General features: G+C 33.8%; 2 protein-coding genes across 3 annotated transcripts in view; one reads left to right on the top strand and one right to left on the bottom strand.

Annotated features, from left to right (window-relative positions):
• The window catches only part of LOC145939355 (multicopper oxidase 3-like), a 174,480-nt gene extending 154,736 nt beyond the window's left edge, over positions 1-19,744 (bottom strand). For both annotated transcript variants that reach the window (XM_083043613.1, XM_083043614.1), the window contains exon 1: positions 19,582-19,744. In XM_083043613.1, the coding sequence (XP_082899739.1) occupies positions 19,582-19,654 (73 nt within the window). In that variant the 5' untranslated portion in view covers positions 19,655-19,744. The remainder of the gene's footprint in view (positions 1-19,581) is intronic.
• Positions 19,745-25,457: 5,713 nt separating this feature from the next.
• On the top strand, positions 25,458-26,347 carry LOC145939862 (uncharacterized). Its single transcript, XM_083044482.1, has one exon. The coding sequence runs from the start codon at positions 25,643-25,645 to the stop codon at positions 26,345-26,347; it is 705 nt and encodes a 234-aa protein (XP_082900608.1). The 5' UTR covers positions 25,458-25,642.
• The last annotated feature ends 656 nt before the right edge of the window (positions 26,348-27,003 follow it).

Below are 27,003 nucleotides of genomic sequence, written 5' to 3'. Positions count from 1 at the left end.
ATCTTCTCGCGACTTATATGTTCCGCGGCGACAAAGTCTCGTTTCTAATCAGTTTAAATCGAGCAACAAATTCAATTTCTCATTTATTTAATTAGTACATCGTCTGTAGATAATTTTAATACCAAAAACAGCCGAGCAACAAATTATTTTATCAATTTAATGATATATTTTCGCGCGACTTATATGTTCCGCGGCGACAAAGTCTCGCTTTTAAATAGTTTAAATCGAGCAACAAATTCAATTTCTTATTTATTTAGTAAGTACATTGTTTGTAGATTATATTTATACCCAAAACAGTCTCGCTTTTAAATAGTTTAAATCGAGCAACAAATTCAATTTCTTATTTATTTAGTTAGTACATTGTTTGTAGATTATATTTATACCCAAAACAGCCGAGCAACAAATTATTTTATCAATTTAATTATATATTTTCGTGCGACTTATATGTTCCGCGGCGACAAAGTCTCGTTTCTAATCAGTTTAAATCGAGACAAATTCAATTTCTCATTTATTTAGTTAGTACATTGTCTGTAGATAATTTTAATACCAAAAACAGCCGAGCCACAAACTTTTTTTTACTTCGCGCAAGTGGATGGCACGGCGCGGCGAGACTAAGTATATAGTGATATTAATTAAATAATATAATTTTTTCAAAATGTTTTTGCGGTATTGTAGAGCAACAAAATAGCAACAAATTCTAGTGTAATTGATTTTTTTATTCGAGCATTCTATATATTTTTTTCGCTAGGGGGGGGCTGGCTTGACACTAACCTAGCCCCCCTCCCCCCCACTTTGAACGTGAATTCCTGCCAAACGGTTTGAGCAACAAAATCCGGACTACGGCAACAAATTAGCACATAATTAGCACTAAATTTATGGATAGGTGCGAGGTGCGACTTTATTTGGCGTTGGTGGGGGGGGGGGGGCTAATTTAATAGGGGTCTCGGTGACGCACGTGGAGTGACCGGCCGGCCTATCCACACTCTACCCCCACCACTATGACTTGGCGTGCTGCTTGTCTCAAAATTGGCAACATTGGTCACCATGCCACATTGTAGTGGTGGAATAGAGTGGGGTTAGGCCGGCCGGCCACTCCACGTGCGCCACCGAGGCACATCGGGTAACGCTAATGCCGGCGGTTCTCAAATTTTGATGCCTCATAACTCACGAAATTCTGAACGAAATTCAACTCATATATAGTGTTTTGAAAAGGTCTCGACGTCAGATACAAGAATCTACAATAAAAAATAAGGTTTTTATTTAAGAAATTAAAGGTGATCTTCACGTGACCTTCAAACGACTATCCAAGGTAAAATCGTTGCCACTATCTTATGTCTCCCTCAAAGCCAAACAACTTTTATTAGAAACATTTTTTTCTAAAACGCGTCGTTTTTGATGTATTTGAGCATATTTTTAAAAATAGGACACCTATATAGGGTATATATATATATGTAGAACAAAGAAACACGGGTAAAAGATGTCACATTTGTCGAATTGACTAGTTAACACACCCACTCAAAAGGCAATTTGGCGACAACAAAAAAATTATTTTTGGTCGTTTACGAATTTAGTCTCATTTCTTTCAATTACTTGTGCTTTATTAAAGCGAGTGCCTTTGTTAGAACGTCTGCTGGGATCTCTTCGGTGGGTCGATATTCTATCTTGATTACTCCTGCATCTACAACCTCTCTGATATAATGGTATTTGATGTCGATGTGTTTAGCTCTTCCGTGATTTATCGGATTCTTGGTCATCTGTCCAGCACCTTGGTTATCATTGAATATCGTTAATTTTTCTTGACATCCTGAGATTTCTTCTTGGAATTTCTTAAGGTGCATTGCCTCTTTGGCAGCCTTAGAAAGCGATACGTATTCCGCCTCTGTGCTGGATAAGGCAACGGATTTCTGTTTGCGGGAAGATCAACTGATCGCTGCATTAGCTAATTTTAAGAAGTAGCCCGTGTAGGAATGGCGATCACATCCGCATCGTTTCCCTAGTCCGCATCTGCATAGCCTTCTAATTTCTTTCCTGCCTTTTTGAAAACAAGTTTCAGGACTTTCATTCCTTTTAAATATCGTAAGACCCGTTTCGCAGCCCTCCAATGATTTAGTCCAGGATTCTCGTTGAATTGACTCAAGAGACTAACTGCGTGCATTATATCCGGGCGTTTGGAAGTGGTCAAATACATGAAAGAGCCAATAAGGCTGCGGTAATGTTTGTTCGACATTTCCTTGCGCTCCTCTTCATTTTTAGGACTCATTGCTTTGGTCAATTTTATCGGGGAATTGAGCGGAGTCAGGGCTGGCTTGCAGTCTTCCATGTTGAATTTTTGTATGATCTCTTCTATTAACCTCTCTTGACTCATTGATATACAATTCGATTTGCGATCTTGATGAAATTTAATGCCAAGACATTGGTCTATCGGTCCGAGGTCTTTCATCTTGAATGTTGATAGCTCCTTTTTGATGTCTCAGCCTTTCACTGCTGTTTGATGCCACTATTAGATCGTCAACGTAAATAACGATGATGCTGACTATCTGATCCTTACTTTGTTGATAGTATACGCAATGATTAGCTGACAACTGCTTGAATGACATCTCTCTTAATTTTTTATCAATCTTCTTAAACCAGCATCTTCCAGATTGCTTCAACCCGTATAGGGCCTTGTTTAGAAGGAAAACCTTGTTTTCGTGTGATTTAGGCATTTTTTTGTCTTCTATTATTTTCGAGAGTAGATTTGGAATTTCTAGATATATCTATTTCTTCCTTTATTTCTCCATTTAGATACGCGCTTACGAAATCGAGTTGATGCACTTCGAGATTTTTCTCAACTGCTAGGGCTATTCGTACAGATTCGAGACGTACAACGGGAGCAAAGATTTCAAAGTAATCCACATTCTTGCGTTACGTAAATCCTTTGGCCACTAGGCGAGCTTTTCTTCGCATAACTGAGTTGTCTTGATTTAATTTTGTGCGTAGAACCCATTTACTTCCGGTGATGCTTTTTCCTTAGGTCGTTCTACGATGGTCCACATCTTATTGACCAAAAGAGCCTCAATTTCTTCTCGCATGGCTCTTTTTCATTCGCCTGCTTTCGATGTTTTTAGGGCTTGTTCCGCACTAATTGGATCTGTGCAGGTGAATCCAGCAAATTCTTCATTATCTTTATAGTTTTCGACCTCAGCTATGATTGCGTCCTTTTCGGACTCGCTGCCATTTTCTTACGGGTCAACTATTGGAACCTCTTGTTTCCTTTTTGCAGGTCTTCCTGGTTTTCCTATCCGGATTATTTTGGGTCGACCTCTTCCGGGTTTCATGGCTGGTGCCCCTACATTGCTGTTCTCATCTTCGTTGTAGTCCCTTTCTACTTCACGGCGCTCGTTCGCATCCTCTTCATTTTCATCACGAAGTTCTCCGTTTCTCTCTTCGAGATTCTCGTATTTGTTTCCTTCGTCGGCGTTCTGTGGAATATTTTCCTTGTTACAAGAATCCGTCATGACTTCAACATCGATGAAATCGCCTGATGTTTCATGCTCGTTCTCCTAAACTCTTGCAAGAATTTTACGTCATGGCTTTTTAATACCCTTTTTGCGACTGGGTCCCACAGACAATAAGCTTTGGACTCTAAGGAATATGCATCTCCTGATTTTTTAATCGAATTTTCTGAGGTTTTTTCCCTTTTCAAGCATGTGAGCCACGAGGCCGACAGTTTTGAAATGGGCTGCAGTCGGCACTTTAGTCGTCCATGCAGTGTATGGCACGCTTCCTTTGAGAGCTCTGGTGGGGCATTTATTACGGATGTAACACGTTGTCATGACGGCTTCAGCCCAGACCGTCGAAGGTAGCTTCGATTGAAGAAGCATACATCTTGTCATCTTTACTAAGGTTCTATTAAACCTTTCAGCAATCCCGTTTTCTTCGAGAGTGTAGTCAGTAGTTAATTGATGTATTGTACCCTCGCGTTTAAATAATTCTTTAAATTTATTACTAAGGTATTCGCGGTTATTATCCGATCGAACGATTTTTAGTTTCTTACTAGTTTGTTTTTCGACTCACGCTTTAAATTCCACGAATTTCTCAAAAATATCACTTTCATTTTTCAGAAAAACCATGGAGGTAAGAAATAACAGGAGAGAGTGTAAAGCCTTTTAAGTAGGGGGGGTAACAACACCAAATGTGATTGGTTGGCCACAGTAATATGGCGTTTTGTATTTTTTTTATCTTATCTAACCTAACTGAACCAAGTAAGTGAGAAACATGTTTGGCGAATAAATCGGATCTCACATTAATTTTGTTTTAAAAAGATAAATGTTATAAAATAATAGTTATAAAATATTATAAAACAAAATGCCCATGCTACTAAATACATACAGATTCGCTTACAATAGGCTTGTTTTCTATTCCTGAACTGATGCAATAAGTTAGAATGAGACAATAAAGTATATTTTGTCTCACTCTAATTTATTGCACCAGTGTGCACAGTTCAGCCAGTGCAGGAATAGAAAACAAGCCTTATATGGCATAGAACAATATATATATTACTATTGTACATACAATATATATATATATATATATCATTTTTATAAATATTATTTATGAATTTTTCCTTTTTTTGTGTTTTTCATCACTATTTCAAATGTCGCGCTTCGATAAGCCACACCAATATGGCGCTTAGTGTTCCCCCCTTACGTCTGCTTGCCAGGCAATTGTCAGTATGCATTAGTTGTATTACTTCGGAGCTGGTCGTATTTGACTTGTCAAACGGAATTTACGCTAGTTTCTCTCGCACGCACACTTCACAAGTAGGTAACTTTTCGTCGCCCATTACTTTTATTCCGTATACACATTCGTGGTTTACTAGATATTTTAAGTCTTTCATATTTAAATGTCCGAAATTTTCGTGAAGTTTTTGCCACGAATTTTCTTTGACATTCGCGATGCTTGCGATCTCATTTGTATCTTCGATGACGTATAAATTTGCCATTCGCTTCGCCTCGAAAATCTTCTCATTATCTTCGTTTACGACCGTTGCGCCATCCTTTCTGAATGTAACTTCATGCCCACAATCAGTTATTTTTGCCACTAAAAGTAAGTTTGAGCGAAGATTTGGCACAAACAATGTGTTCTTTAGTACGGCTGTTATTTTATCACTCACGTTTAATTTAACGATTCCAGTTCCGTGGATTTTCGTTGAGTCCGTCATAGCCAGATTTAACATTAGTTTATTTTCTTCATTAATCTCTTCGAACGCGGATTGATCGCGGCACATGTGCAAAGAGGCCCCAGAACTGAGACACCAAAAGTTCCGCGGTTTTAAGATGGTCATCATAGAGGGCTCTGTCTTTCCGACAGACGTGCACGCCCTCATGGCCGCATCCGCGCGCTTTGAGTCTTTATTGCTTCTTCCAATGGCCGTCGTAGGGGGCTCTGTCTCTCCGACAGACACACACGCATTTATGGCTACTTCCGCGCACTTTGATTCCTCACTATTCTTTTTTTGAGTGTTCGATTGCTTTTTACAATGTCTCGCCAAGTGTCCGACTTTCTTACACTTAAAGAACTTTATTTCTTTTCGTTCGTCACTTTTTTCGGCCGAATTTCGCGTATACTGTCCTTTAGGTTTATTCTGTTTCGAGACAAACATAGCCGTCGTCGATGCTTCTTCAGCATTTATTCGTTTCCGCGACTGAAATTCTTCCAGTAACTTGATCCTCAATTCATCGGGTATAAGAAGTTTTTTACGCGTCTCGATTGCCACTAAACGTTTCGTAATTTTCCGGTACACCAGTGCTGGAATTTATTTGCAACTTTCGGCCGAATTTCTTGATTCACGCCTACTGCTCTCCTCTTACTGCTCGCGCCTTAGCAACGCGTCGCCGGACGCTCGTTATTATATTTTTGATACGTTTGATACGTTACATACATTCCTAAAACAATATCGCGCTTCTTGGTTACGAGTGTCTGGCGATTGCTAAGGCGCGAGCAGTAAGAGGAGAGCAATAGACGTGAATCAAGAAATTCGGCCGAAAGTTGCAAATAAATTCCAGCACTACGGTACACTATAGAGCATGAGAATCGTAACAAGTTCTGGATTTATTTTTAGTTCCAACTCTCTTCTAACTTGTCCACGATATCCAAGAAATTTGCAAGATGTCTGTGCATGTCGTTACCGTCCTTCATTTTTGCGTGGATTAGACTCTTCAGTAACATCGCTTTTCGCGCTGGCCCTTGCGATTCGTAAATCGATTGTAATTTCTTCCATATGTCCTTAGAAGTCACACATATCTTGATGTGCTTTAATTCGGCTGGGGAGATGGATAGGATTAAGTCCGACATGGCCTTCGCATCGTTGTTAGTCCATTGCAAAATGGCCGCTTCGTTCTCCGTCGGTCTTGGTATTTCGCCTGAGACGTAGCCCCAAGTATCGCTTTTCATTAAAAGAGCCTTTACCTGCACTTTCCACGTGTCGTAGTTATCTCTGTCCAACGGCTGGATCCTTACATTTAATTGACTCATTTTTCACAATACTTTGTAACGAGCAGAGATGGCCATAACTAGTAACTTTTGTATTTAGTTACGTAAAAGTTACAAGTTACGAATGTATCGAGTAATTAAATTTTCATTGCTACTTCGTTACAAATTTTGCGAGAAGCCACTGTTACTCGTTACACTTGTAACAAATGACTAATGAAACAATAACAGAATAACAATAACAGAAATCGATAAATTAAATAAAAAAGAGTAATTATTATATTATTATTATATTATTATATTATAATTATTATATTATCATATTATTATAATTATTACTATTTATATGTCGATATTCGTTACTAATCGCCACTTTATCGAGGATTCGCAATATTTGAAGCTTTCACGGCGTTTGCTTTCATTAGTATCCTTTGCTCGAAGTGCTCTTCCGATAAGCGATTCCATTTCGGTAAATTCATCATTGTTGCATAACTGAACAGACGCTCGACAGGTGCAAATGATGGCAACGGCGTGTTAAATTTAATAAATAATTTTCTTATAAAATAAATTTTGTTACTCATTACAAATGTATCGAGTAACGAATATTTTTTTGTTACTCGATACTTTTCTAACAAGTAACAAAATTTATTTCGTTACTCGATACATTTGTAATGAGTAACAAAAATAAATTTGTTACGCATTACAAATGTATCGAGTAACGAAATAAATTTCGTTACTTGTTACAAATGTAACGAGTAACGAATATTTTTTCGTTACTCGTTAGAAATGTAACGAGTAACAGTGGCTTCTCGCAAAATTTGTAACGAAGTAGCAATGAAAATTTAGTTACTCAATACATTTGTAGCTAGTAACGAGTAACGGGCGATACACATTTTGGTTATCTCTGGTAACGAGTACGTGGACAGAAAAGATAACCTCAAGTTACGTTCACTTTCGCACGACTAATGATCTTTTCGATCACTCTCGAGATTCACTTTATCAGTCCGTCCTGGCCCCATAACCTGTAGGAATTAAGCAGGGATATGATTGAATAAAACACGCACAGTTAAAGGAAAGTATTCTTTGGTTTATTCGAGTTCGTGTCGTCGAGACAACGGGACGGAAACGACTGACTGTCGTGCCACAGACAATATATATATATATAAATATATGTAGAACAAGAAAAAACGCGGGCAAAAGATGTCGCCATATTTGTCGAATTGACTAATCAATATATACAATAAATCTTCATGTTTTGTTTATTTCAAATATATGTTGAGTTACTTTTAATTAATTACGTCAATTAATTCTATTCTCTTTCTCATTATTAAAATTCATACGATAACTTTTTTTAAAATTTAATATAATAAATAATGCGGCTACTATTCTTAATTTGTATGCATTAGGTTACTTTTATGAGACACTTAAATGGAAAAACGTATCATGATAATTGTTATTTTCAAAAATTTTATTAGTAATTACTTTTCAAAACGCTATTGTTGGAATGAGAAAAGTAGGAAGAAAAAAGCTTTCAAAAATTCATTATTAACCAACTGCATAAAAAGTAAGTTAATATTTAAATTACTAGTTTTCTCGTTTTAAAATAAATAAAATAAATAAAATAATTATTTAAATATTGTATATTATAAGCACATTAATGTTTTCAATAACATAATTTTGAACATCTCAATATTATATAATATAATCTCAATATTAAATAAATTTCCTTGTTTTTCTTTAGAATGTGTCCATGCGAAGTTCGAAACGGATGACAAACAAATTATGGAAATCATCTCTAAATGGTTTACCCAGGGTAAATTACGATATGACAGAGATAAGTAAGTAAATACTAAATAAAGAGTGACATTGTTTATGAATTTACATATTAAAGTACTTATTAATTGTTATATGTATGTTTAGGGAACGATTGCAACGAAGACAAAGAAGACAGCTATCGACATAAATTATTGCTTCAATTTTATGTTCTTTTTTTAATTTAGAAAAAAGTTTATTTTGTGTTTAAAATAAAAAAAAGTTAAAACTGTGTTATCTGTTATTCAACAACAATGTTATTCAAATAATGTTATCCAAATATGCAAAAATCCAAATGTTTTATTTTATGTAGTAAAATATTATTTTTAATTTAGAAAAAAATTTATTTTGTGCTCGAAAAAAAATGAAACTATTATCAGAACAATAAGTAATGTTATCCCCAAATATAAAATCAAATTTTTATTTTTTATGTAATAAAATATTACTACAATGCTACTCAATACTACAATACAAATAAAAATATAATAAAAATTATATAAATATAATGCATTGTTTATTGCTTATATTTATAATTTTTTATAATTATATTTTTTTTATATCCTAAAGCTAAAATACTTTATTATAAGTAGGACAAATTACATATACTTACAATTCTTATATGAATAACGTAAATACCTAGACTTAACATTCGACTTTTAGTGTGAAGCTAACCAGTTAACAAAAAATTGCAACTAAGAGCTACCTTTACATATTACTTTTTCTTTTCTTTAAATATAAATGTTGGTCGAAAAGAGAATTATTTTTCTATATAATCTTCTCTTTTGAATCAATTTTGATTATAAAGTATTTGAAAGAAAAGAAGGGAAAATATGTAAAGATAACTCTTTGTTGCACAGGTACTTTATCAATGATATGCCAACATTACGTTTTCTGTAGAGAAATAAATAGGGAAACTATATATGAATATTATTAGATTTAGCTATATCTTTTTTAAATATATATTGATATATTACAGTAATTATGTTTATATTTATTACATTAATTACATTGCAAATACTAAATAAAAATCGTACAATGAAAACATTAGGTATATGTTATTGTACATAATTTTTATTGTAATGTTTTTTAGTATTTGCGCAATTCTCTGAATATAATAAATTTAAATATCATTTTTGAATTATTTTAAATTTACTTCAGTAAGAGTTTCGTAGACTTCCGTTTCCGGTGTTGAGAGTGACAGTCACTAGTAAAATCAGTGCGAATTTTGGGAGTGTAAGGAGCGAGATTAAGGAGAGAAAAGAGTGAGAGAGTAATAAGAGTGAAAGAGTGAAGTGGAGTAAGGGAAAGTGTAGGAGAGAGAGAAGAAACAGATTAAAAGGGTGAAATAGGAGAATAAAATTGCAACGGCGAATGAGTCAGCAATAAGTAAGATAGACCAGGGTAGTGGGGAAGAATGGTGCGGGAACTAGAAAGAAGCAGTAACGGTAGGAACAGGTAGAGGGAGCAAAAGTTACTAGGGAAAAGAAATGACTAGGGAGAAGAAACGACAGATAGGTGGCGTAGGAATATAGACGGGCATAGAATACGAGGAATAAAGAAAGGAAAATGGAAGAGATACCTAGAGTAAAAGGAGAATGTCTTAAAGATAGGAGGAGAAGTATGGGAAGATTAGAGAAATTTTTACTAAAGAGAAAAAGGGTAGATGTGGATGAAAAAGAATTGAGAGAAACGGAAAGAATGAAAGGAGTGGAAGATTTGATTTTTGAAAAAAGTAAAAGAGTGATAAGATCACCAAAGGAAGGATATATGGAAAAAGAAGACCCAGGTAGAACATAAAACTCATAATGACGTCATTATGACGTCACTAAAATGTCATTTTGAAAAAATCATAATGATCTCATTTAATACATTTTTAGCAACGTTTTGATGACTTATTTTTGATTTCATATCCCGTGTGGAAATTTTATATAGGCTATAACCGGGCCCTATAAAGGTTTCCTAACTTTATTTGAGGCCCGAGTTAGGACGCCCATCTTGGCCCAATCTCGAGATGTCACGCTCTTTTATCTAGGGCCCTTATTGCTTTCCAAACTTGGGCCAATATGGGCGTACAAATTTTGGCTTGGGCCAAAAAAGATATATTCATATATCCATTTCGAAATTTTTTAACTTGTTTTTAACTACATGCAACTTATATAATGATTCTATCTGAAAATTAGGCGTTTTATAATGGATTAAATGTTTTCTCGTATTTGAAAAACACACTTACCTTGGTGCGACTCGAACTCGGGACCTCTGGATCGTGAACCAACTGCCTTACGTGGTAGACTACTTTTTAATTTAATATAAGAGTTATATCTGCATATGTCATAACCAGCACAAATATATAATTTTTCAAAAATTATCTTAAGAAACAAATTCAGTTTAAAAAAAGTAATAAAATTTCGAAATGGATATACAAATATTTTTTTTTTAATGTCAGGTCAATGTCGGAAACCAGTGTCGGCTCGACACTGGCACGTAGCATTGGATCGATCACATGTATAAGTTAATTATTTAATATCACAAAAAGTAAACAAATAAACTTTAGATAATTGAGTCATTTCTTTATGTGTATTTTAAAAAATGTATTGATTGCATCGTTTACATCAAAAGTAGAGTAAAAGAACTTTTCATTTTTTCTTCCACTTCTTACGAACACATGTACTTTTTTATACAAAATATTAATACTTTTTATACTAATTTTTATACAAAATCTAATCTCTTTTAATATTATACCTATACTCCCCTCCCCAGGTAGAACATAAAACTCATAATGACATCATGATGACGTCATTTAAAAGTGATTTTGGAAAAAATTTTTTATACATATATTACAGTTATTTATTTATTGTTCACACATATTCTAACAATTATTCAACATAAACTTTTTAAAAGCAACATAAACTTTTTAAAAGTCATATAATGTGCAATTATTTTATATTAAGGGGATTTAAATCTAATGATTACTTTTGTCATCTTTAAATCATTTTTGAATCATTTTTGTCCAGATAACTTTTAAGTGATGAATAAAATCATGATGATGTCATTATGACGTCATTATGAGTTTTATGTTCTACCTGGGGAGGGGAGTATAGGTATAATATTAAAAGAGATTAGAGAATTAAGAGTAGAGGGAAAGAGAAGATCTAAAGGGGGGAATAGATGTTACAAGAAATGAAATAAAGATAGAGATGATGAAATAGAGATGATGAAAATGAAATAGAGATGATGAAAATAGAAATGAGATCAAAAGAGGAGAAATGGGAGAGAAAGAGAGAAAGAGGAGATGAAGGAAAGAATTAGTAAGTTAGAGAGAAGGTTAGAGAAGGGAGTAAACAGTTGGAAGTGTGAGGAAAGGATTAGAGATATAGAGGGGAAATTAGAGAGAGAGGAAAGACGGAGAAAGAAAAATTTGATATTTAAGGGTGTGAGAGGAGAGAAGGGGAAGGCAAAAGAAAATATTGAAAAAATTTGTAAAGAAATAGGGGCGGAAGTAGGAATTGAGGATATTAAAGAGATAAGGGCAGAAAATGAGGAGAGAGGAAAGATGGTGGTAGTTAAATTAAAATCTGAGGAAGATAGGAGGGTTTTAGAAAATAAGAGAAAGTTAAAAAAGAAAGAGATCTGGATAGATGAAGAATTGACTTTCAGGGAAAGAAAAATGAAATGGAAACTGAGACAGATAGCAGAAGAGGTGGAGAAAAAAGGAGGGAAAATAAAGGTGGGATATGGAAGGATATGGATTGAAAACGAGTTATGGTTTTGGCATGAGGAAGTAGAAGAGTTAAGACAAGGAAAGGGGTGAAGGAGGGAAGAGGTAGTAAAAGATAAGATAGGGAAGGGGGAAGAAATAGGGGGCGCAAAGAAAAGAGTGAGGAAAATACGAGAGTGCATAATGAGGAAAGGAGAGTAAGGAAGGAGATTAATAGAGAGGAAAAAATAGGGAAGGGGAATCAGAGAGAAGAGAAGGAGATAATGGAAAAGGGAGAAATATATAAAATAGCGTTCTGGAATGTGGCAGGTTTAGGAAATAAAGATAAAGATTTTTGGAAAGAGCTAGAGGAATGGGATGTGATGGTCTTAATTGAAACTTGGATAGATGAAAAGAGATGGGAGAGGATTAAGGGGATGCTTCCAAAGAAGTATGTATGGGTGGTTCAGTGGACTGGGAGAAAAAATAGGAAAGGAAGAGCAATAGGAGGAATACTTATAGGAGTACGTGTAGGAATAAAAATAGAAAGGGAAAAAGGATAGAAAACAAAGAAGGACTATTAGCTATAAGGATGAATTTAGGGGGAGAAGAGTGGGGAGTGATAGGAGTATATATAAATAAGGATTTAGAAGAAAAACTGGAGATTTTAAAAGAATGGATAGAGGAGAAGGGTGATAATAGAAGAATGTTAATAGGAGGGGATTTTAACGCGAGGACAGGAAGGAAGGGTGGAAAGGTAAGGGAAGAAGGGGAAGAAGAAGGTAGGGAGTCGGAAAAATAAATGGGGAGGGAAGAAAGTTATGCAGTTTTTTTGGAGGAATAGGGATGGTTTATCTTTAACGGAAATGTAAAGGGAGATGAGAAAGGGGAATGGACATATACAGGAGAAAGGGGAACCTCAGTGATCGACTACGTGATAGGGGATGACAGAGCAGAAGAAAGGGTGGTGAATTTTAAGGTTGAGGATAGGATTGACTCGGACCATCAACCAGTGACAGTATGGGTCAAAGGGGAAAAGAAGAGTAGGAAAGAAGGTAATGTAAGAAAGAAAATAAGTAGAGGAATATGGTCAGAGGAGGAAAAAGTTTATGGACACGTTCGGGGAGAGATCAAAGGAGGAGGGAAAAGGGGTACAGAAGGAATGGGGAAATTTAAAAGAGGGAATCAGAAGAACGTTAAAGAAAGTAGAGGAGAATAGAAAAGAAGAAAGGAAAGGAGGGTGGGATAAAGAGTGTAGAAAGAAAAAGAAGAGGGGGGATCAGGTAGGAGTTATAAAGAGGAGAAAAGGGATTATAAAATTATGTGTGAGAAAAAGAAAATGGAGGAATTAGAGAGATGGGAAAAAGAAATAAGAGAAATTAAAACGGAGAGTCAGGTATGGAAGGTTGTGAATAGATAGAGAAAAAGAATAAATGAGGCGATTAAGATGGAGGAATGGGATGGTTATTTTAGAGAATTGCTAGGAGGGGTAGAATGGAAGACGGTGTGGGGTAGAAGGAAAAGGGAGGAAAATGGTGAAAAAGAAGAGTTAGGGAGAGAGGAATTAAAAAGGATAATTAGAAAAATGAAAGATGGGAAGGCAACGGGAGAAGATGGAATAGCAAATGAGATATGGAAATATGGAGGGAAAGATATAGAAGAAGGATTGTGGGGAAATATGCAGGAAAGTATGGAGGGAAGAAAGATGGCCAAGTGATTGGAGTGAAGGTGAGATCGTCCCAATTGTGAATAAAGGAGAGGGAGAAAGGGTAGAGGAATATAGGGGTGATGTTAACACAAACGGCGTATAGAATATACGCTACGGTGTTAGCAGAGAGGTTAAGGGAGGAAATATAAGGAAAAGGTTTACTACCACCGAATCAGACGGGATTTAGGAAGAGAATGGGAACGATGGATAATATATGTGTTGTGAATTATCTAATTAATAGACAGATTAGTAAAAAAGGCGGGAAAATGGTAGTTTTATTTGTAAACATGAAAGCGGCATTTGATTCGGTAGACAGAGGAAAGTTAGTCGAATCGATGATAAAGAGGGGTGTAAGGGAAGGATTAGTAAAGAAGTGTGCAGAGATTTTAAGGGAAACGTGTAGCAGGGTGAGGGCGGATGACATGGAAGGCGAAAGATTTTGGACAGTAAGAGGGGTTAGACAGGGGTGCCCTTTGAGCCCAAGCCTATTTACGTTGTTATTAGAATGGATATTTATTCCCCGCAGGGCTATAAAGGCGCTTTTTAAAGGAGCGTTCCCCAACCTTTTACATCCTCCTAACTCTCCCCGTACCTGGCCATTTGCGACCTCACAATATATATAGCAAAAAAATACAAAGCAAAATACAAAAATACCAAAAGACAAAAATATTCCATCTTCTCTCCTCTTTCTCCTTCCTCTCGCCTAGACTCATCCTTCCTTCCTATTCGCTCTTGCCGCCTCTTTTCTCTCTTTCTCTTTATCCTCCTTTTTCTCTTCTCTTCTCTCCTTCTCTCCTCCTTCTCCCATCTCTCTCTCTATTTGCTCGTATCCTGCCTCCTCTTCATTCATTTCTTGAGCTTTCCGCTTTTTCTTCTCCTTCTTCCTCTTAGTCTTCATCTTCTTTCCTCTTCCCTTCTTTTTCCCCTTGCTTTTCTCCGCTTCTTACTCTCTTTACGACTCTTTCCTTTCCACCAAGTCAGATCTTCCTTTCGCCCATCTCAGTCCTTCCGCGTCCCAGAACCATTCTTCGCCATCGATCCATATCCTCCTATTCGTCATCTCCACTATTCTTCCCCTCTTTCTTTCCATCCTTGCTTTTTCCACTACCCTCCACCTTGCGCTTCTCTCCTCCATCGTCAAATCCTCATCAATCCAAATTCCCCATTTCCTACTTATCTCCCGACATTTTTCCAACATCTCAACCTTATCCTTTTCCTCCTTTACCTCCACGATCAGTACCCAGGCTCCCGTCTCTCCTATCCTCTCCATTATATCTCTTATCTTCGCTTCCTTCCCTATCACTCTCGCTACAATCTCCTCCACAAACATTCGCCTCCCTTCTTGGTCTTCTCCATCCACTCCTTTCCAGATCAAGTTCCTCCTTCTCTTCCTTCTTTTTCCTGTTCCTCCTTCTCCTTTTCCTTTCGGCCTCTCTCCCGTCTTTCCATCTCTCTCCTCCGTTTCTCCTTTCTCTCCTCTATCTTCCTCCATACCTCCAATCCTTTACTTGCCTCCTCTTTTTTATCCATCTCCATCTTTCTTCTGCCCTCTCTGTCTCCTCGTCCTTCCTCTTGCTGCAGATCTCCCTCTCTTTCGCTTTCTTTCTTCTCATTTCGTTTACTTTCCTCCCTGACGTTCTCATCCTCCTCTTTTTGCCTTCATCTTTCTTCTTCACTTTCTTTCCTCTTTCTTCTGTTCCTTCCTGAATTGTATCCTCAGCCTTCGCGTCCCATTTACTTAAACATTCCTCCTTTTCTTCCTCTTCTTTCTTCATATGGTCTCCATCCAACGGTTTCTCTTTTAACGCCTCTCCCTCTCTCCTCTTCTCATCAGCTCTCTGCCTTGTATTTCCCCCTTCCTCTTTCTCCTCCTCTTTCTTACACTCGCCTCTGTCTCCTCTCTCTCCTACAGTCAACTCCTGCTCTTCCATCCTCCTGTCACTCTTAGCCTCCGTCTTCCCCTTTCCTTTCTCCATCCCCCCTCCGCCCTCTGTATCACTTTTGTCTTCTCTGTCCTCTCGTCCTGTACTTCCTTCCTTCCTTCCGCCTCTCCTTCCCCTTCTACATATGTCCTGTTTTTCTCTCCTTTTCCTTTCTCTCCGCAACTCCTTGCTTCTCTCTCCATCCTTCTAACCTCTTTCCTGACCTTTCCTCCAAAATCTCCACTATCCTTACCACTAACTCCTTCTACTCCTTTAACTCCTTTATTCCCTCCTTCGACTCCATTTCCTTCGTTAACTTTATCCACCTTATCAGCGTCCTTTCCTCTTAATCTCCCTTACCTCTCACTTTCCACCGGCTCTCTAACCTTCTTCCAATCTTCCAAAACATTTGTCAGCTGAATCGCTATCGACCCTGCATGTGTCGATCATACCGGTGGCGCCCTCTTTCCACTTCCTCTCCTGTATCCACCTTCCTTCGCCTTCTCCATCTGAACCGCTCGAACCACTCTCTACTTGCAGCAACCTCCGTGGCGCCCTCTCCATCTACCCTTTCTCTCGCCCTTTCCGTACTGTCCAGCGCCCTCTCTCTCTCATCTCCTCTGCCACGTCACGTCTCCTCGTCTTTTCTTCCCGCTGCTCCGTATTATTCAACCTTCCATAAAATCCTTACTACTTCGTTCTCAGGCTCACCATCACCTCACTCAACTCCTCCTGTATTCCTCTATCCGCCTCTTATTTCCTTCTTCTCCATCTCACCCAACAAACCACCTTTTTCACATCCCAACACGGAGCACTACGTTCCGCCTGTTACTACCTCAGCGGCCATGTCCGATCCTATTTACGTTGTTATTAGCGGATATAGATGAGGAGTTGCAAAAAGGGGGATGGGGAGGGGTAAAGGTAGGAGGAAGACAAATATACACTTTGGCATATGCAGATGATATAGCAGTTTTGGCGGAAGATGAGGAGGGGTTGAAGGGGGTAATAGGAAAATTAGAAAAATACTTGGAGGAAAAAGGATTGGAATTAAATATAAGAAAAACAAAAATTATGAGATGTAGGAAGGGGGAGGAAGGTGGGAAAAGATTAACTGGAGATGGAGGGGAAGGGAAATGGAGGAAGAGAATTTAAGTATTTGGGGTACATATTAAAATATAATGGGAGACAGGAAGCACAAATTAGAGAAAGAGTAAAAAGGGGAGCTGCTTTGTTAGGACAAGTATGGGGAATTGGAAAGAGAAATTTGGAAGGGATTGGGGAAGAAGAATATAGCTGTTTGATAAATTGATATGGGCAGTAATTAATTATGGATTAGAGATATGGGATGGAAGGAAAGGAAGGGGATAGAAAGAATTCATGAAAGGTATTTAGATGGGTGTTAGGAGTAGGAAGATACATACCAGGCTATATGGTGAGAGAGGAATTACAAAGGGAAAGGTTGAAAGGGAGAGCAGGTTTGAGGGCATGGGTATATGAAAAGAGGTTAGAGGAAGCAAGAGGAGGAGAATTGGCAAGGGCATGCTGTGAGGAGATGAGGAAAAGAGCGAGGATAGGAAAAACAATATCAGGATGGGAAGAAGAGAAAAGGGAATTTTTTGAAAGGAGGGGGTGGAAACTGGAAGAGGTAGAAGAGTTAAGGAAAGTAGGACAGTTGAGGGGAGAGGATATGGGAGGAATGTATGGTACGGGAAATAAGGGAACCATGGCGGGAGAAGGTTAGAGATATATTAGGAGAAGAAGGAGAGGGAGAGGAATGGTTGAAAGAACTGGAAAGGATAAGAGAGAATAAAGGTGTGGCTGAATAGGGGATGAATGAAGGAGCAGATGGAAAATTGGAAATTTGTAAACGGAAACGGAAGTCCGATTAGAGTTTAGGGATTAGCTTAGGGCAGAGATGTGTGTGTATGCGTATAGTTAGGAGGCGTTTTTAAAAGATTTATTTTGTTGCGTGGCGATTAAGCGATGTATTGCGACGAAATAAGAAGCGAGCGTTTATTTATAATTTTTGTATTTTTATTTTTATTTTTTATTGTTATTTTCTTTGTATTACGATTTTATATATATGTGTTTTTAGGTATTTCATATTTTATTTTTGGTTTTTGTATGATTATTAGTATTATATTTTTTAGTTTTTTGTTTATTTTTGTAATTTCGACGCAGGGAAAAGAATTTGTACTGATAACGGGGATAACTCCCTTATGTAATCTCTTTGGAGACGCAATAAATATATCTATCTATCAGTAAGAGTTTCGTAATCTATTTGCAATATTACAAAAAAAATTTAAAATTATTTCAATTAACCTTAAGCAATATTTCAAAGAAAAAAAATTAGGTTTTAATTATTTCAGTAATCTTTTGGAAATATTTCAGAAAGGAATATGAATATTTTAGAAAAGTTGCAGATTTATTAGCAACCTTTCTACAAGGTTTCAAGTGCAAGAATCGCGGATATTTTTCAGAGTTGTTTCAGAGCTGTTGCAGAAACATTTTTCAATATTTATGACATGTTTCAATCTATGACATGAAATATTCCTGAGATATCTTTCAAAAGTTTCTGTGCTGTATGGGTGTGCAAACATGGAATCGAAAATTAATTGATTTTACAGATCATCCTATATAAAATGATATCAAAATAAATTGATTATAAAGTAATTTTTTATGATATTCTCCCTTACTATTTTTATATGCAGAATAGTATGACAGATAAATTTATAAGAACAAAACAATGTAATTCTAGTTTAAAAAAATATATATAATGTAATATATAATGTATATAAAATTTAAATATATTTAAATTTATGAATGTATAAAACTTTATAAATTGAGGCCATGAATGGAAAAAAGGCATATAGGCTTATGTGCCCTTTTTCCGTATATCATCTAAATTGACTCAGGTATGTTTTATATATTGTATAACATACAAAGAATATATTATTTCTCTAATGTAACAATATTATATAATAAATAATATAATAATAATTATATATGTATAATATACAATATACAATGTATATACATATACAGGGTGTCCCAAAACTCATAATTGACCTTTCAGAGGCAGATTTCTGAGATCATTTGGAGATGATTTTTCCTCAGTGAAAATGTCGAGGCACCAATAATTTTCGAGTTATATGCTATTGAGAATAAAGGGTTTTTCGCAAACTAAGCCTTATAGAAATAAAATATTAACAGAACTACATTCTTCAATTAATTTCACAAGTAGAGTTTACTTTAATAGAATTTTAATTTAAGGCTTAGTTACAAAGATACACAATGGTAAAAATTAGGAACATACAAAAAATGACGGCCTACATCGACATTTTCGCTGAGGAATAATCGTCTCCAAATGATCCCATAAATATTGTATATATATGTTATATATGTTACATATATATATATATACATATATATATATATATATATTATAATATACATATAATATAATATAAAATATGTAATATATTATAATACTATATAATATATGTATATTACTATTAATATTTTAATATTTATTTAAACAATATATAGAAAGTTATAAACAAAATAATTAATTATGTTTAATTAAAAAAAAGACCACGATTTTACCTTATTTATGGAAAAAGCATATAAATCAATTTTTTTAAGCTCATAAAGAAAAAACAAATATCATCTTCAAATCATAATCTCTATTTTCAGAACGTTTAAAGAGGATATGTTACTACACCTTTAAAAAAAATGATTTTAATCGCATTATTTTTCATTGAGTAATATTATAATAAAAACTTTGAAGTCGATTTTCTCGAAACAATGTTTTGGCATATGTGTCTTTTATCCATTCATGGCCTCAACTTCAAATAATATTATATATAATGTGAAGTGTAATTTTATATTTATTTTTTATTAGAAATGTAAATAAGAAAAGCTTACTTTTTGTAAATATAAAAATAATGTTAGTTTAAAACTTAAACAATTACCTTCACAAAACTGAATATTAATATTTATTAAAAATATTAATACAACTGGGCACATTGATGCAAATAAAGACATGATAAAATTAAAACCAAAAAAAATCGCAAGACTGCAAATACCAATATTTTCGGAGTTTCACAGTTTTATGCATTTGCTATTTTATGCGAATTTTACGGAACAACTATTACTATTTCTAGGAGGAACTTAATTTTTTATGTAAACGTATACTTATCAATTCTACAGCAAACTTGTAAGTTTATCATTTAAACAACTTTTTATTCATAAGAGTAATATTGTTATCTTAGTTTGTTGACTATTTATTGAATTTTAGGCTAATGCAGAGTGCATTATTAACATAAACTTTATTTGAGATATTTTATTGAAATGCGAAATTATATATATAATTATACACAGGGTAGCCCATTTTAAATGACGTAGGCAAATATCTCGAAAAAATGAAAGATACGGAAAAACGTTTCAAACAAAATTTGTATGGCTTCAAGGAGGACATAGATAGTGGCAAAGATTTGACTTTGGATAGTCGTTTGAAGATCACGTGAAGGTTATCTTCAATTTTTTAAATGGAATTTATAATTTTTCATTGCATATTCTTGTAGCTTATCTCAAGAGCTTTCCAAAACACTATAATAAAATATTTTTCTTTTAAGTACCTTTTGAGTCATAAGGCTTAAAGTTAATCAATTTTTTTATATAAAATGTAAAATATTCTGTAAAATATTGAGTTTTTGTATCTTACCTTAATACTTTTATGCCAGAATAATAAGATTAATCAATTGATGTAAAAAAAACACATAATTGCTTTAAAAAAAAGTTTGTAATTTGCAACAATGTTTTTTTTAATCAACTATGTGCTTTCTTTACACCAATTAATTAGTCTCATTATTCTAGCATAAAAGTATTAAGATAAGATTACCGAAAACTAAATATTTTATAAGATATTTTACATTTTATGTCAAAATATTGTTAACTTCAAGCCTTAGGGCCGGTTTCACCGGTTGAGACCGGCCCTTATCCATTATTAAAAAGAAGATGTAAAGTCGATACTCGCATATATCGAAGATCGTGTCACCGCTTTATCCGCGATGTTGATTGATTGTCCCGATGTCGAATAATCGCGCGAGGAAACCTCTTGACAAACACTAACTTTTATTATTTCCGAGTTATTCTGCGTTATAAAAAACGGAGCTGTCTCAAACACGATCGCACTGTTTGACAGCTGTCACAAATCTAAGATGTTTGATGTGAGACGTGAATTTTGCTTAATATCATTGAAAGATGTTTAATTATCTATAGCACGCCGTTTTACTTTTTAATAGCAAACATTTTAAGTACAAAACTAAAATTGAATTTCTGATTTTCAATTAATAAAGAAATTATTCGGAAACATTATTATTATGTAGAGACATAAAAATTTATTAATTATTTAAAATGATATTGAACGTAAATTTTATCTTAACAGCATAGGTAAAGATAGAAGTTTTAGGGCATTATTATTATGTGCTGACATAAATATAATTCATTTTTATTACATAGAAACAAAATATTTTTATTTTGTAAATAAATATTAAAAATTAGAACAAATTTTTTAATACACACATTAAAAATATACATTATCAAAATATTGCAAGTATATCTTATTTTTATATTTTGTAATTTATATTATATTGCATTTAAAATATGCACATTTTTATTAACATTTAGAAGTAATATACAAATTACTTTTTTATATCATCTAGAATTGTGTGTATTTAAAATTATTATGTGAAATTATTTTTATGCAAAAAAAGATAATTTAATACATTTCTACAGATTGCAATTTTATTTTATTTTATTTTCAATATTTCCAAGAATTATGAAGGAATGTATAAAATTAATTTATGAAAATAAAATTTTATTGGGACATTATAATAATTCAATAAATTAAAATTATATTGCGACATAATAATAATTGGGTTAATTAAAATCATGTTTGGACATAACAATAATTCCGAATTTTTATTATGTCATGACATAATTTTAATTCATCGAATTTTTATTATGTCGTGACATAATTTTAATTTGAACTGGTGATTTTTTATTCTACAATATTGGCAGCACTGAGTAGTATGGCACGCCGTTTTATTTTTTAATAGCCAGTGCTGCCAATATTATAGAATTAAAAATTATCAGCTCGAATTAATGTCGTGACATAATAAAAATTCGATGAATTAAAATTATGTCGCAACATAATAATTCCGAATTATTTTTATGTCCTTATATAATTTTAATTCATCGAATTTTCATTTTTTCGCGATGTATAATAACAATTTATGAATTAAAATTATGTCGCGACATAATAATAATTCGATGAATTAAAATTGTCGAAACATAATAATAATACGATAAATTAAAATTATGTCACGACATAATAAAAATTCGATGAATTAAAATTATGTCGCGATATAATAATAATTCCATGAATTAAAATTATGTTTGGACATGAATACAATTCCGAATTTTTATTATGCCCCGACATAATTTTAATTTATTAATAAGAATCGCAATTTTTCTTAAGACAATTATTTTTTGAAATTTTTATATTGAATGGAATATTATTTATGCTATTAAAAAGTAAAACGGCGTGCCATAATTATCGTACTTATTTCAAGATATTCATTTTATTTTATTTTATACTGAGCTGTCATTGCTATCATCTTATTGACATTTCATAAAAGATTACAAGTTGCAAGTATTAAATATTGTATGTACTGTTATAAGCTGTGTTTATTGAGTGTATTATTATTCAAATTATTTATTAATAGTAAGTAAATAATGCAATTATTATAATTTTAAAATACAATTTTAAATATAAATTTTTGTTTTAGTAAGATATTTACATAAATTTTTCCTGTATAAAAATTTAAATATGTAATATGCAGATAACTTTATTCATTAATAATAATAAATAATAACATTAATAAGCATGCGCAGTATCTTATGCAGCCGTAAATTAACGTTTTCTTACTTACCGACATCATAAAACTTTGAAATGAAATAAAAAAACGAGGTATGAGCGACAATTTTCCTTCTCATTGTCAGAATATATTTTACACATAAAAATGAACAAATTTACAAAATTTCAGAAAAATCGGAGGTGAGGGCGTTATACTGCACATTTACCATTTAAATTTAAATTAATTAATTACATAAATATTAACATTATGATTTATTATTTCAGGAATTAGATACTTATATAAAGTTTTCCCTTAGACTGTGAATCTCGAGTTCTTATTTGTCGTAATTGTTCTTGAGTTCCTATGTATCGTATGTTGTCTTTAAATTATTTATCATAGTAAGTATATAATTGAATTATTAGAATTGTATTATTAAATTATTTCACATTTGTATATAAATATAAATATATTTTTGTAATTAAAAATTAATTATTTATTTTAATTAATTATTAAATTAATTATTATAATATATATTCTCAATTTATTATAAATTATTATAAAAATAAAAATTTATTATTTAAATTTTAAATAATTAAAAAATTTAATTTAATAATAATATTTATAATTTATATTTTCAGAAATAACAGTTTTCCTTTTGATTGATCTTCCTGAATTCTTATGAATTTTATATGTTCTTGATGTTATGTCCTGGAGATTCCACGAGTATCTAATTTCTGTAGATAATACAAAGCGAACTTTTGATTAAATCTATTAGAAACTTTATTGACTTACATGTTATTACGATATATGTGTATATATCCCTAACAGCACAGATAGATTCTGAGAACAATCTGAGACTATCGCAAAAGTATAATGCGATAATCTGAGAACAATCGCATTACGTACTGCGATTGTTCTCAGATTATGACGAAGTACTTACTACGAACATTCGAATGTCCGCGGTACTTTCTCCCAAAGAATTTCGCCGCGAATGTCTACAGCTTGAGGGCAGTTTCAGGAAATGATAAAAACGGAAATGTTTTATTAGTCGATCATTATGCACGCACACATATGCAGCCAGGCGCACGCGCTCACATATATAGATTAGGTTAGGGTTAGGTTAGGTTATTAATTTAATTATTTCACTTATTTATTATTATAAATTAATGTTTTTATTAATATAAGAATTTTTTTACAAATGAGAAGTTTTACAAAACTATAGCATGCTCGCGAAGAGCATACAAATAATGTATAAATATACAGTTGTTTTATTATTCATCGCATCAATCCATGGCAAATATTTTAAATCATAGATTGAAATATGTAGATATAGCATCCTCTTTTAGTACAATTGTAATTCATCATAGAGGGAGAATCAACAAGAATCTGAAAATAGAAATATATTAATTATTATTTAATTAAATTACAGTAAATTATTTAACAATTTACAATGATATAATACAAACTTTTTGAAAATATCCTCTTATCAGACTTATCCCTTCACTTGCGTCGAAAATATACGTATCCCCGGTAATAAAATTAATTTCAATCAATTTGTAGAAAAAATGATTTTCTGTCATACTCTTTCAAAGCACTAGTTTGCTGCACCATTATAGCACTTCAAAAGTAGAAAATCTTGTATTTGCAACGATATATAGAACTACACTTTTATATTATTGCTACTGCCATATCCTCACCTAAAAACAAGCAGACACATTAGTATATAAGAGTCGGTCTACGAGAAGTCGAAACATGCGTCATATTTTTATTAAAATCAAAATTAAAACTTTCATTAGACATTAATGTACACATTTATATAGAAAAATGTTATATGTTTTACAAAAAAGAAACTAGTTTTGTCAACTGGAAAATAATGCTCAATGTGAAAAAACACTTTTCTATCTCCACTCTGACTTGTTGTAAACAACGTCTCATCTAATTTGCAACGCGGCTTTTTATGTTGCGGGACTCTTTTTAAATGAGCTATCATATATATATATATATATATATATATATATATACACATATACATATATATATATATATATACACATATACATATATATATATATATACATATATATATATACAGGGTGTCTCAGACCACCCGTATCACCCTATTATATCGAAAACTGAGCGCGGCAGACAAAAATGTTTCAGACAAAAGTTGTAGGGCTTCAAGTAATGCATTACATAGTAATATTAGTATGACCTTGAAGAGTGTTGTCAAGGTCATATAAAAATGACCTTGAAATTTTTAAATGGAAGTACCTATATTTCATTCCATATTCTTGTAGCTTATCTCAAGAGCTTTTCAAAACACTATATGTAAGTCTCTTTTTATTAAATAGTTTTCGAGTTATGGAGCTTGAAAGTTACAGTACCGCCGGCGTTAGCATTACTCAAAGTCTATCGCGCGGAGGTTGCCCGGTCGGATTTACATTTCTTTTGTATGTGCGCGCGCGTATGTCTGTGTGTCTGTGTGTGTGTGTGTAAATGTATGGCTAGATGCTACATGTGATTAGGCCTGATGTTCGAAATGTTTACCGTTTACTTCAATACAAGCACGTATTCTTTTCTTGAAATTATTTGTTGCATAAAGAATTTCATCGGCAAAAAGCACCGCTAGGCGGCGCATGGCGTAACAATTAATCCGTACATAAAATTCACTTAAGCGGAATTATTAACAGGCTCTCCAGCGAAGAAAAATGATCTTCTCTTGCAGAAAAGCACGTAACGAAATTCTCATTAATCAGCTATGTCGTATTCAAACGCAGAAGCTTCGGATATGATGCTTATTTTAGATAAATGTGGTGGTCAATTTAGAGCAGCTGCAAGATTGTGGCGAGAACGATACCCAGATCGCGTTCCTCACTCATACAATGTTTTTTCTCGCTTAAGTAAACGAATTATTAATAAAGGCATTATTCAACCTGATCACAATAAAGGTAGACAAATTCGACGCCCAGTTATAGAGGAAAGGACGCCAGAAATTCTTGCATCTGCTCAATTGTATCCCCACGATTCATTAAGGCGTAGAGAAAGAGATTCTGGTATTAGTCGTGCCACGATCCACCGGATTTTTCATGAAAACAAGCTGCATCCGTACAGGATGAGTCTTCACCAAGCATTGACGATTGTCGATTTTAGAAACAGACTTGAATTTTGCAATTGGATACGTCAACAACCACAAAACTTTCATCAGAAAATTTTATTTTCTGATGAAAGCACATTTAAAAGTGACGGGTCTGTAAATACTTGGAACTGTCGTTATTGGGCACAAGAAAATCCTCATTGGTTCCGAGAAATTGACCATCAACATGTTTGGAAAGTCAATGTTTGGTGCGGAATTATTGAAAAACATGTCGTTGGACCGTTTTTCTTTGAAGAGGACTTAAACGGTGCTCGATATGCCAATTTCATTGAAAATAATCTTCCGCTTTTGCTTGAAAATATTCCTCTACAATTACGCCTAAACATGTTTTTTCAGCAAGATGGATGCCCAGCGCATACATCTATAGTTGCTCGTCAACGATTGAACAATATGTTTCCAAACAAATGGATAGGCAAATATGGCCCACATCATTGGCCAGCACGATCACTGGACCTCAGTGTTCTCGATTACTATTTGTGGGGAAGAGTAAAAGATCTGGTATACTGCGAACCCCCAACGACAAGAGATAATATGATTCATAGAATACGCGACGCTATTCGTTCTTTAGATGCCGATGAAATTCTTTATGCAACAAATAATTTCAAGAAAAGAATACGTGCTTGTATTGAAGTAAACGGTAAACATTTCGAACATCAGGCCTAATCACATGTAGCATCTAGCCATACATTTACACACACACACACAGACACACAGACATACGCGCGCGCACATACAAAAGAAATGTAAATCCGACCGGGCAACCTCCGCGCGATAGACTTTGAGTAATGCTAACGCCGGCGGTACTGTAACTTTCAAGCTCCATAACTCGAAAACTATTTAATAAAAAGAGACTTACATATAGTGTTTTGAAAAGCTCTTGAGATAAGCTACAAGAATATGGAATGAAATATAGGTACCTCCATTTAAAAATTTCAAGGTCATTTTTATATGACCTTGACAACACTCTTCAAGGTCATACTAATATTACTATGTAATGCATTACTTGAAGCCCTACAACTTTTGTCTGAAACATTTTTGTCTGCCGCGCTCAGTTTTCGATATAATAGGGTGATACGGGTGGTCTGAGACACCCTGTATATATATATACCAGAACTAGTGGTAATTAAATTCGCGCGCTGTATAACTGCTGGAGAGAAAATAAGAAAATTACATAACTAATCGTTTCATTATTATTATATACATTTGATATAATTATAATACTTATTATAAAACAATAAAAATTTTTCATTAGAAAAAAATTATAGTTAAAATATGTAAAATATTTATTCATAATTGCATCTTCTTTCTGTTTCTATTTT

The sequence above is a fragment of the Prenolepis imparis genome, unplaced genomic scaffold (assembly GCF_030444845.1).
Source record: "Prenolepis imparis isolate NDT839.2.m4 unplaced genomic scaffold, iyPreImpa1.0 SCAF_8, whole genome shotgun sequence".
NCBI classification, from domain to species: domain Eukaryota; kingdom Metazoa; phylum Arthropoda; class Insecta; order Hymenoptera; family Formicidae; genus Prenolepis; species Prenolepis imparis.
The sequence above is the reverse complement of the archived record's forward strand: the minus strand, read 5'-3'. Positions and strand labels throughout refer to the sequence as shown.